The sequence below is a fragment of the Sphaerodactylus townsendi genome, linkage group LG04, assembly GCF_021028975.2.
Source record: "Sphaerodactylus townsendi isolate TG3544 linkage group LG04, MPM_Stown_v2.3, whole genome shotgun sequence".
NCBI classification, from domain to species: domain Eukaryota; kingdom Metazoa; phylum Chordata; class Lepidosauria; order Squamata; family Sphaerodactylidae; genus Sphaerodactylus; species Sphaerodactylus townsendi.
Window position 1 is genome coordinate 74779994 of NC_059428.1, and position 12739 is coordinate 74792732.

Below are 12739 nucleotides of genomic sequence, written 5' to 3' on the forward strand. Positions count from 1 at the left end.
TAGCCTATTATGATATTACATAGGGTGGGTGGTGGCTGTCAGAACCAGCTGTTACACCAGACTGTAGTAGTTAAAAAAACATATTGTCATTGAATAGTTCAGGCACAGCATAAGACAACATACCACATCAGTAATGTTCATCCACATTTTATATGGTCTGGACCTCACTCTCCTGCACTGTTGCACCCAGACATTGTGTGAGCATACAATGGCAAGAAAAAGAAGAATAAAGGTACCAGACGGCTTATTATTTCAAGAAATTGCCTATTCCACTTCAATACTACACTTGTATGGATCCAAAATATTTAATGATGTCTTTAGGCGTATGGATCTGCAGAGTGACTGCCTGTTCGAAAAGATAGGGAAACAGGGTAAGTTGGAAGATGGCTACCTGGGGTGTCAATTTGAAGAGACTCTTTCTTGAGCTATATAGATTTTGTATTATTCAGCTGTTTTATATGGGAACACTTTAAGTACTATAAGTCCATTGTGTTGAATGCCTTAACTAATAGCAGTTGAGCATAATGTATATACATGCCACACATATATGAATCTGAAAATAAATCTACTTTGAACATGCAAAGAGTTATGTTACATTCTAGAGTTCTGTTACATTCTTGTAATAGATGTCAAGCAATGAGAATTAGTAGATATGTCTGTAATTCTAGAACAAAGCTAGTTTTTCAAAAATATCAGAATTCCAGGATTCATTTTGCTGAACTGTATTCATTTTGATGAATCAAATGGGTTTATCCATATTTTTTCTGTATGTACTAGAACATTGACAGTGCTTTCATTCAAGCAAAAATTTAATCCTTTACATCCTGCTTTTTCCTGCTTAACTACAAATTCAAAAAGATGAATTCATAGTATAGCATGCCCTGTAATGGACCTTAACAGGATCAAACAACAGAAAAAAAACAATGGAGAAAATTTTATTAAACACTTTATTAATAGCATAATGCAAGGGTACCCAACTTTTTTGAGCCTGCAAGCACATTTGGAATTTTGATATGGTGTGGTGGGTTCAGCAACAAAAGGGCTCTTGCATAGATGGAAACAGTCACAAAATTATTGCCCCAGACTGAGCTCAGTAACACAAAGTAGATCCCTGTGCTAATTTGGCAGCTGCTGAGAAAGCAGCAGTTTAAAAATTCTGCATAACCAATCAAATCTCCGATGGTCCATCAGAAGCCTTGCTGGACAAAAGCCCTACCTGGCCTGACCCACTTCCTAAAAACACTTGACTGGTGCTACAGTACCCACAGATATCACACTGGGGACCCTGTTGAAAAAGGTAAAAGGCAGAGTATACCTGGTTTCTGCTCATTCTTCCTTGTCCATTTAAGAGGAAATTCTCTATTGTGGTCCTCCACATTCTGTGTGTACAAGGTAATTCCTCTCGTGCAATACCAGTCTTTTTGAGAGTGCTTTGAAGTACCTAGCATAATAAGAGTAGGCTTCATGGGGGGCGGGGATCATTTCCACAACAGGCAAAGCAAGCAGGGGTAGGAAAAAAAGTGTAGGATAAGCCAGTGTTTTTTCCCCTCACTATTCATCTCCAATTGGAAAGCCAACCAGTACACAAATCATGTAATACATGTAACATGAACTCATTCATTGGAACATGATGTCACTGGGATCCCATTTGTTAGGTTAGAATCAGTGGTGGGATTCAGCAGGTTCGCACCACTTCGGCAAAACCGGATGTTAAAATTCTGCTTGCAAACAACCAGTTGTTAAATTATTTGAATCCCACTAGTGGTTAGAATGTGTCAAGAAGGATGGAGTGATTATGCCAAAACACCTGGACTGACCCAAAGTACTTTGAATAGTGATCTAAAAGCTTTCAGTATATGAATGGATCATTTTTTTCTTGAGTTTTCCTAGAGCCTCCTACACATCCTCTGAGTGTATCATGCTGCCAGTGAATTAGGCATTATTTGGAATAATTGCTAATACTGTCACTTGACACAGGGCATAGAAATCGGCATCCTAAGATCATAGGATTTGATCCATCAAATCATGAGCAGAGCTCTGGTAGAGGCATGGATCTTTATTGCCTTCCCTTCCTGCTACAATTCCCTGTAAAATTGATGTTGATGATGATTGGCAGAGCAACAGGAACAGTATGGAACACTGCAGAATTAAGCTTAATATAACCATGGATGATTCCTTCTTCACAAGAAGTATATTCTGTGCACTAGAAGTAGAGAGAACAAAATATTAGGCCACAAATAATATTTTATCCATGTTTGAAGCAAGTTCAATTGTTACCATTTCGTTTGGTGTTTTTTTTTAAAGTAAATCATCCTGTTTTTCCACAAGGTGGCAGATCTAATCCACAATGAAGCAGCTAAGAAGACAGGCTTAATTCCATTGTAATTAGCATCAGTAGTTCCACTGATTTTAATGGATAAAGATTTACATGAAGTTTTTGAAACAGAAAATATGATGCATATGTAACACAGAGAAAGAATGTCCCTTTGTGCTGCAGCCTGGAGAATCTCACAATCGGCCTGCAGCTGGCTTCTCTGTGTGTAATTCTCTTCTCAATAGACTTTAGTCCAGCTGTGCAGTTGTAAGCAACCACTGGTATGTCTTTTTAAGTTGTTTTCTACTTATGAACACCTGTGTCTTTTCCTTTCACCAGATACGCCTTGGTGCTCTCCTGTCAAAGTAAAATATGGCTATGCTAGCTGCAGAAGCTCTTATGGAGGGTATTACAAAAATGTTTTGGGGACAAAATGCAATATTCGTTGTCAGAAAGGCTATGAACTGCATGGGCCCCAGCAGCTTGTTTGCCAATCAAATAAACGTTGGTCTGGTAAAGTTTTGTGCAAACGTAAGTAGCTTATGCTTGTTCTGACAACCTACTTTCAGTCCTATTTTTTGTCCAGTAATTTTAAAGCTGTATTTCCATCTAGTATGAAGTAATTTTGACAATTGTTACGCAGTTTCTTTACCTCAACCATCTGTAAGTTGCATACACTAAAATACATTTTATAGTGCAACTTCCACAAGGACAGACAAGGACTTGCTGTGCACAGGTGTCAAACTCGTGGCCCTCCAGATGTTATGGACTACAGTTCCCACCATCCCCTGCCAGCATCATGCCACGAGTTTGACACCTGTGCGTAAGGCATGTTCCTCCATGCTTTACCACTTCAATCTTCCAGACTAATCCAGATCACATTTTGTTCCAAGCTTAGGCAGGAGTAAACATAATGTATCTTGAATGGGTCCCTGCATCTTGCCTGTTCAGGGTGACTCAAGCAAGTCAGTTACTTATAAGTTAGGACAAAGGAAAATGGGATCAATCTTTTAGGAGAACTTAGCCCTCAGTTTGCTGTGGTCATTATCTGATAGCAAAAGCATTGCAAATGTAGTAGTTACTTAAGTTAGTTTCAGCTACAGTGAGAAAATATACATTGTAGAAAGCTTTGCTTAATCAACTTGGCTGGATTCTTTTCTTTTGGGAACTGTACTGCATTGGTCAAACTGAGCACAGTTTTCTAAACAACTTGGCTGGAACAAAAACTGATTCATGCCATATATTTATTAAACATGACAGAAGCACAATAATGTGTTGGATTTGTATGAGCTGTTGCTTCATTAACACTCTTATCTCTCTGTTACCTAATCAATATATGGCTATGCATTTGCAATGCTGCCTTTTGTGAATTGTCCTTAAATTGAGTGATGTTGGCGATATAGAAGTGTCCAAAACAGAGCTAATCCTTAAAAAAAAATCTTCATATGCTGGAATGTATGCAAATATGTTTCTTAATCTTACATTTCTCATCTGCTAGAAAAACGCTGCCTAACACTTTCAATGCCATCTAATGGAGGATTTAAGTGTTCAGATGGTGCATATTATAACTCCCGATGTGAGTATTATTGTTCACCAGGATATCAGCTAAAAGGAGACCGAATTGTACAATGTATGGATAACAAATTGTGGAGTGGAAAACCAGCTTCCTGTGTTGGTAAGTATTGTGAGATTACTGCTTTAAGTTATTTAGGCCTGTGTTCTTAGTTTTGGGTGAGCCCCAAAATAAAGTAGTTTTCAGATATAAAATCCAAACAATTCTCCATTGCACCTTTGAGGCACCAATGCATCGTTACATTTGGAGGGTAAGGGGTGGGGGATCTGAATCATGTTTGCTGAAGGTACACAGATACTGGCAACTGCACAATACAAAAAGCGTGTGCATTGCTGCAGCTGAAACATCCACAGGCCTGTCAGGATGGAATTGACAAGCTGTGCCACCTAACATGAGAAATTTCCCCACTGAGCCAAACTGAGATTGTGGTAGTTATCAAGTAGGGCAATTGATGTAGTACTGAGTAAGATCTGAATGGAGAAAGCAGAACCATGTGTTTACTCTCCTCCATACCTGGAAAATATATTCTTTCGATGCCACTTGACAGTCATTCAGGACTTTGCAGGCTTTCTCATTGGGACTGTGACAGGAGCCCAGGTATTGCTGCCACTTTGTGAATGCTGAGAGCATGGGGAAACAATGGGGTTGGTTGGACTGTTGAAATATGTTTTAATTTAATTTGTTTTAAATACCTTAGTGGTTGGTTTGACAGTTTTGTGAAAACACAATCTACTACTGTTAAACTGTCATAAAGTTTTCTACACATACAACCCCATGCTCTCACCCTTGACTACATAAGAATATTCATATTGAAAGCATATATATTATATTAGTACGAGACCTAAACTATATTTGTATGAGACTTAAACTATTAGCAAGAATTTTGCATTCATAGGCCATTTGTTCTTTCAATTTGTGCCTTTATGATTTTCATTAAGATGTCTGAAACTGGCTCTTAATGTCTTGCCTTTTAAAATTGTTTATGTGTGTGTAGTTAAAATTAAATGTGTGGCCTCTGGTACTAATGCTTAGAAATCCCTCTGCAAAAGATTTTAGTTTGTCATCTTTTTACTATTCTAACTTCTCACTATGTTATTGTAGATTAATGAGGAGGGTGTGTATATGTGTGTATCTAGCAGTTGTCTCTAAGCAACTAAGCGTGCTTAAAGCAGTCTGGTTCAGCAAGAAGAGTTCACGGATCCATGGATGCCTGGAGAGGCAGTTCCTATAGTAACACAAGGTTGTTGAATGTGGCAGAATTCACAGTAGTATACAGAAACCATGCTTCTTTGCTGCTTGATATTGTTATCTTCTTCCCAATAATCCTATATCTGAAACATGAACGCTCCTGAAAGGTTTTAAATTATGATCTTCACATGTTTCAGTACTAGTTCAAATACTGGGAATCTGCACTTGTGTACACAGCCGTCTTACATAGTGGGTGCTTGTTCTTGTGACTCTTCCCTCTATTTTGCACAAGCAAAAGCTGTAATGTTGCATGTCGTTTCTCAACCTGTGTTGAAAATGCTTGTAGTCCTAAAGTTCACAAAGCTGCTTCATATATTATATTTTTCTGAACCAGCAAATTATCGACCCATTAGTCTGCTTTCTATCATTGGGAAGATTTATGCCAAACTTCTCCAAATCAGACTAGAGCATGGGTCAAGCAAAACAATATTATTGGTCCCGAACAAGTGGGCTTCTCCAAGGGGAAATCAACATTAGACCAGGTTCATGTTCTGGCCCATTTAGCCAACAAATACTCCAAAAACAGCTCTACTAAATTAAGTGTGGCCTTTTTGGATCTTAAGGGGGCATTCGACTCTGTGAACAGAGAAAAACTCTGGGGAAAACTTTTTTCTGCCCTCTTTTTTAATATACGATTCAAGACTTCTTTTTTTCTGATAAAACAACTGCAATTAACTTAAAACACATGCCAGGTAAAAGACCACAGGGATTTTTTTTTTGGTAGAACCCGGTCCAGGTAAAAGGGAGTCAAACAAGGCTGTGTGGTACTAGCCCCCCTTATTATTTAACATCTTCTTACACTGATCTCCCCATAGCTCCCTGGTTCGAAAGTGGATGGGCACAGCCCTAAGATCAGTGGCCAAAGCATGTCCCTCTCTTTGTTATTTGGCGGACTGATGCAGCCCTATTATCTCCTTTCTCAGGTATTGGGTCTAACAAGACTCCTGCATGGATCTCATTGACTTTTGTGAGACAAATGATCTGCAGGTGGAATTATGACAAAGCCGGTAAGATCCTGGTTTTTTTTTGGAAAAAGCAGTGTAAAAACAAGTCTGGAAGATAAAGAGGCCACTACATTGAGCAAGTTAAAAATTTCAAATCATCTAGGACTCTGGTTTTAAAGGCAATAACTTGTAGAGTGGCTCTACTCATCAAAAGTATATATTGGCTCGAGGAGCCCAGTCAAAGCACGCAAATGCCACTAGGAGGTTCTATCGATTCTAGGGGGGGGGCAACCAATATATTCCCCCAGCTCTGCAAGTTTTTTTCAAAGCAAGGGCAAGAGCACAACTGCATAACATGGAAGCTCCCATTTGGTTAACACCCAGCAACTTAGTGCACCATTAGATCATTCCACTCTTAAATTTCTGCATAAATTGTTTGGCGTGCCAAATCATTCGTCCCCATATGCAGTTCTATGCCTAGAATCTGGCCATAATACTCTATAGAGGTCACTATACTGTGGTTAAACATCATAAAATTTTGGCTGCATATTCATTATCCAAAGCTCCGACAACTCACTGACGCAACTCACCTTGTAGAGAACTCCATCACTCTTAAATGGTGCACAACAGTTATAAACAAAGATTGGGGAATTGGAGCTATGAATAGTGAGCTCTGAGACATGCTAACCCTTACTGAGACAAATTTGCCCCTCATCAAAAGGAAATGCTGCTACTAGCAACGGATTAATATTCCAACAACTGCAGAGCTTGGCCAACAAATCTTGCTCGCCAATGAACACTGGCAATTCCATTTTGTGTTCAAGGGAAGCCATAGCCTACTATATTCCAGCACGTACCAACCCTATATATAGGAGAGCCTACATGCTGGCTAGATTTAACATTATGCCATCCCTGCTCCATAGAGGAAGACTCAAGGGTCTACCAAACGATAAGAGGCTTTGCCCCTGCAGTCCAGGGCAGTTGGATTCCATTGCGCACATTCTCCTCCACTGCCCACTTTACCAGAATCCAAGATCCAGCTTATTATTACAAATCATTGACTCTATGAAAACCCTTACAGAGCTTGATAAAGTAAATATGCTCTTAAACTGTATTGACCTTGACTGTTGTCTCGCAGTGGCAAAGTTTCTGGCTGAGGTTTGCGAACTGAACTTATGATCCAGTGTGAAGTTTTATCTAGTAATTTTAATTGCATTTATATTGTTTGTTCTGTATGCCAATAAAGGCTTGTTGAATTGAATTGGATATTATATTTTTCGTATGTACTGGGCTGAAAATATAACGGTCAGCTTTTGCTAATGCATGTTTGAGAAGACTGTGTTAAGATTTTGCACTTCCAGAGATGTGCACTGATGTTGGGAAATGTGCCTGTGGGTCATATAGCAGCAATCTGCTCTTCATTAATAGAAGAAGTCAGCAGCCTCCTAGCTATAGGGAACTTTTGCATTCTCAACAGCTCTCAGGCTGCATTCTTATACACATTTATCAGGGAGTAAGCCACTTTAAATAAAGTAACTACAACCAACTGGTTAACATAATAACTAGTGAATAACCACAACTGATTGGGAGAATTTTCAAAAGCATTGCTGGTAAAAATTGAAGAAAGAAGGAGGATGGAACTCAAACAGTGTGGAAACATTTGTTGTTTCCAAATGTTGTCACCCTTTTTGTTACCTTCAAATTGGGGATTTTTAAAACGTTACAATATCAACAACTTCAAAGATTCTTGCCTTTTAACAGAGTATTGTGGTACTTCTGGTATACTGTCAGAGGAATCCAAACAGTATTGTTCTTGCATTTGTCTATAGATGTGGAGCCTCCCAGAATCCAGTGTCCAAGTGTAAAAGAGAAAATAGCAGAGCCTAATAAATTGACAGCCCGAATTTTCTGGGACACCCCAGAGGGACGAGACACTGCTGATGGTATTTTGACAGAGTAAGTGAACAGTAATTACTCATGCCATCATCTAAGGGATATCAGTTCAACCCCTGTAGTGTATATGCATGAAGTTATGCATGTTGCAAAAGTTTCAGTTGTCCTCAACAAAGGTAGAACAGGTTTTACAGCACAAGCAACCCATGTGTTGTGCTTAGCAGGAGCTCCAGTTATTGGGAGTTCATGGATTAATTTCCACTGGGTCCACTAATTGTTTTTGCTTATCATCTATATGCCATGTGGTTATATATTGCTGCCAGTGGGTGACTTGTTATTTATTTACGTTATTTATGGTCTGCCCATCTCACTGAGACTTAAAGTAGATTTATGTATGTTAAGTTGCCAACTCATGATGGTAACCCAGTGAATTAGTTTCCTCCAAAATGTCCTATCGTTAACAGCCTTGTTTGGGTCTTGCAAACTGAGTTTCGTGGCCTCCTTTATAAAGTCAGTCCATCTCATGTTGGGTCTTCCTCTTTTCCTGCAACTTTTGATTTTTCTTAGCATCATTGCCTTTTCCAGTGGCTCTTGTCTTCTTATAATGTGACCAAAGTACGATAGCATCAGTTTAGTCACTTTAGCTTCTAGCGATCATTCAGACTTCATTTGATCTAGAACCCACTTATTTGTCTTTTTTGGCAGGCTCATATCTGTAATACTCTTCCAACACCACATTTCAAAGGAATCTACTTTCTTCCTGTCAACTTTTTTCATTGTCCAACATTCACATTCATACATAGTAATAAGGAACTCTGTGGCATGAACTAATTTAACCTTGGTTGCCATCTTTACACAAGAATCCTTTCTAGCTCCTTCATGGCTGTCCTTTCTAGTCTCAGTCTCCTTCTGATTTCTTGGTCACAGTCTCCTTTTGGGTTGATGATGGAACCAAAGAATAGAAAGTCTTCAACAATTTCAGTTTCCTCATTGTCAACCATAAAGGTCAGTTATTCCTCCAGTGGTGTTATTTTTGTCTTCTTAATATGCAGCTTTAGTCCTGCTTTGGAATTTTCTGCTTTCATTTTCATAGCCATTTTAAATCTTCACTATATTCTGCCAGTAATGTAGTATCATCAATATACCTCAAAATGTTCCTCCCCTCAGTTTTTATTCCATTTTCATCTAAATCTAACTTTCCGTATGACATGTTTGACATATAGATTGAAGAGATAAAGCAGATTACACAATGTAAATCAATGCAATCAATAGAATCTAATAAGCAATGCAATAGGGTTAAGAATTGCAGAAAATTGAAACCGTTGTTGTCTGAACAAAGCATAGGTAGTAAATGAGTCTGTAATATTGTTTTTCATTTCTAGTGTTATTTTGAAAGGACTACCTCCAGGTTCATATTTTTCAGAAGGAGATCACAAAATTCAGTACACTGTTTTTGACCGAGCTGAGAACAAAGGAACTTGCAAATTTTTGGTTAAAGTCAGAGGTAAGAACAACATTTAGTCCTTAGAAAAAATCAACTTGTATTGTACATTCAAGATCCATTTTCATGTTACCTGGTGGAGCTGCTGCTTCCATGCTTCCACTCAGAAGAACAGAAACATTTTTCCAAACATGATTAGGTGCTACATGTATTTTACACTTTTCTTCCATTTGAATCCTAAGCTATGTAAAAAGAGTTCCAAGGAGATTTCCCAGTGAGGCACTGACCAGAGCCAGGCCTGATTAGCTGCCAGAAGGCTATATGGAAATGCTTCAAAAGGGCCTGGCTGTTTGTGTCTGACCTTTGTGTTTCTAGAATGTGCTTATGAAAGAAGATAATCGGCTTCAAATCTCCCAGGATCTTATAATTGGTCCCACCATTTTGTGATGGTGCCCCCTAACCTTTCTCAAAATTTTAAGTTCCCAGTAGCAGGCTCAAAAAGGTTGGGAGATGGAGACTTTTCATCCTGTTGCTTTTCATCCATCCCTTCCCAGCGCAAGTCATCCTGGAAGCGAGGAGGAGAAAGGGACGTTTGGGAGAGAACCAGAAGGGAGTTGGGGGGCGGAGCAGGGGGTGGGGAGAGGGAAAACCCTCCAGAGATAAATTATAGAGATTCAGACAGTTTTATAAGATGTACTCAAGGAGACAAGGAAACACCTCGGCATCCTGCTTGTACATTATCCTCCCCCCCCTACACACACAGAGACACCCCTCCTCCTCTTTTTTTGGGTGGAGCAGCTGAATTGAAGAGGGAAGAAATACAAAAAATCCTTGGACAAAAAGTATCACTGATTTAATTAGAAGATGTGCCAATCAAGGCATTAAAAAAGAGAAGAGAGAGAGCGGAAGTAACTGAAAATTAGAAGCCATTAGCATTTGTATGGTTGCCTCCGCATAATGTCTCCACAGTGGATTATTAGAACGGGGTCATGACGTGATCACGTTTTTTGCGGGAAAGAAGGAACCCACCCAAACACGGCACGGCAGCCAATCAGGAGAGACAAAAAACAGACATCAATTTGTTGTGGGGAGTGCTGCATTTCCGGAACCCGATGTAGTCCTACATGTCTTCGCAGAATAAATCTGCAGTGGGGAGGTTGAAACCCCAATGAAAAGGTGCAGTTTATTTTTAAACTTGGTTTAAACTATATTAAATTTCCAGTGGGGAATCGACCACCATATGTAAGTCACACTTTTCACTGGAATTAGCAAATGATTTTCCACAATTTCTTGAGATAGAGGATTAATAGGAGTGCTAATAAACAGTTCTGCTTTCTGACCTTAGTGCTTTTGTTGGCTGATAAGATTGGCTGAAAATGAAGAATGGAAAACTCATGCTTTTGATATTTGTGGAAGCATTTTTAAAGCATGACATTGTTTTCAGAATCGAGTAAATGTACAGATCACCAATTGATTTACAAGTGGATTCTGAGATATCCACTTGCACCAAATTCCAGGTGTCTGCTTTAGTTATGCCAGTGCAAATCATTCCACGTGCCATATTTTAAGTGACTCCCATGGCTTAGCAAGTGGAATAAACCAATTCACTTTGGCTTTCTTTGCTCCGCAAACTCCTTCTTTGGGAAGCACAACTGCGGACTGTGCCAACAATCGTAAGCTCCTGTCCTGACTTGTGGGGTGACTCTGTGCAGAACTCTCACATCACTGTAGTGTCAGTGAGCAAAAACCCATGCTGAAAGCTGCTGTGCCAGAGCAGTTCAACCTGTTCTGGAATGAGGATCACAGCACTTGGGGCACTTCCGCACATGCAGAATAATGCACTTTTGCAATTGTTTGCAAGTGGATTTTGCTATTTTGCACAGTAAAATCCAACTGCCAGGTATATTGAAGGTGGATTGAAAGTGCTTTATTCTGCATGTACGAAAATGCCCTTGTCTGCACAAGGCCAATACAGCTGAGGCTCAGGGCTCTTAATAGGATGTGCATTTTCTCGTTGCAGGAGTCAGTGAATTTATGTGAATTACATAGCTGCTTGCTGATGAATATATTTGTTACAATGATATATTTTATAAATCAGTTCTTCCTATTTTTATATTCTCAGTTCATTAGCAGTGCATTTGAAGAGAGAATTAATCGTTGACGGTTCCTGTTATTTTGTATTTCAAGTCAGGCGCTGTGGGAAACTGAATTCTCCAGAGAATGGCTACATAAAATGTTCAGGTGATGGTGATAATTATGGTGCTACCTGTGAATTTTCCTGCATTGGTGGCTACGACTTGCAGGGAAGTCCAGCAAGAGTTTGCCAGTTCAATTTAGGCTGGTCAGGAACAGAGCCATCCTGTACACGTACGTAACAAATAGTTCCAGTGTGTAAACTGTGTGATGAGGTTGCTTATATCATTATGTTTGGTACATACTGTTGAAGACTTCCAGGTCGGCTAGGGCTTTTTGCTGAATGCAGGATGAAATAAAGAACTTCTTTGCTAATTAGTAATAAGCTGGAAATCTTTTATAATCTTTTATTATTTCACTTTACAGTGAAACTGACAAAAAGCACAACTCAAGTAGAGCTGTTGTTAACCTTGAAACTCCTGCATTTCATTGTATTAATGATGGTAAGATGCTTCTTACCACCTCCATAAGGACTCAGTGACCCTGAACCAAAAAAGCTCAAGGCCAGTTCTATAGATGTAGATGAGCTTTTCTATTTCTTTTCCCAAGCACCAGTTTCACACTCCTGTTACCAGTTCTTAAGAAAAACTTCCTCACTTTCAAAAAGCAGTTACAACATAGCATCGTAGGCCCAGGTGAGGTGTGAGAAAAAGGAACTGCATGTTCAACACATGCAAAGCTGCAGCTTGGGTATTGAGGGTCATCTGAGCCATGTAGGGATTTCTTGCTCTTGCCTGTGAGCTCTTTTTGCATACCTCTTCTGTTTTTATTTGATTATCTGTCGTCCTGTGTTGATAAGAATTGATTCCCAAATAAACCACCTGCATTCTCCACTCACAAGCATATGTGTGCATTTTACAGATTAAATGTCAGTATCTGGAAGAAGCAGTAATTTGTTACAGACTGAGTGAAAGGATTTCAGCATGAGCCTCTTTTACCATTCCAGTCACTGAATAAGCGGTTCTACACACCTACATGGAGCTCTTATATATGGAATGATTGATAATGACTGAAAGATTGTAGGAGCTGCATGGTACATCCTTTGCATTCAGAAGATCCCAGTTCAGCCTTAAACATTACCAGTTAAAATTATCAAGCGCTAGAGAAAGTTCACCTGAGATACTGGCAAGTTG

General features: G+C 39.3%; 1 protein-coding gene across 3 annotated transcripts in view; it reads left to right on the forward strand.

Moving 5' to 3' along the window:
* SRPX (sushi repeat containing protein X-linked) overlaps nucleotides 1-12739 on the forward strand; it is a 34026-nt gene that overhangs the window by 15228 nt on the left and 6059 nt on the right. For 2 of the 3 annotated variants that reach the window (XM_048494759.1, XM_048494760.1), the window contains 5 exons: nucleotides 2654-2845; nucleotides 3813-3989; nucleotides 7909-8035; nucleotides 9355-9476; nucleotides 11601-11780. In XM_048494759.1, coding sequence (XP_048350716.1) covers nucleotides 2654-2845; nucleotides 3813-3989; nucleotides 7909-8035; nucleotides 9355-9476; nucleotides 11601-11780 — 798 coding nt within the window. Of the gene's footprint in view, nucleotides 1-279; nucleotides 372-2653; nucleotides 2846-3812; nucleotides 3990-7908; nucleotides 8036-9354; nucleotides 9477-11600; nucleotides 11781-12739 lie in introns of those variants that run through there. The other variant, XM_048494758.1, reaches the window with a different exon arrangement.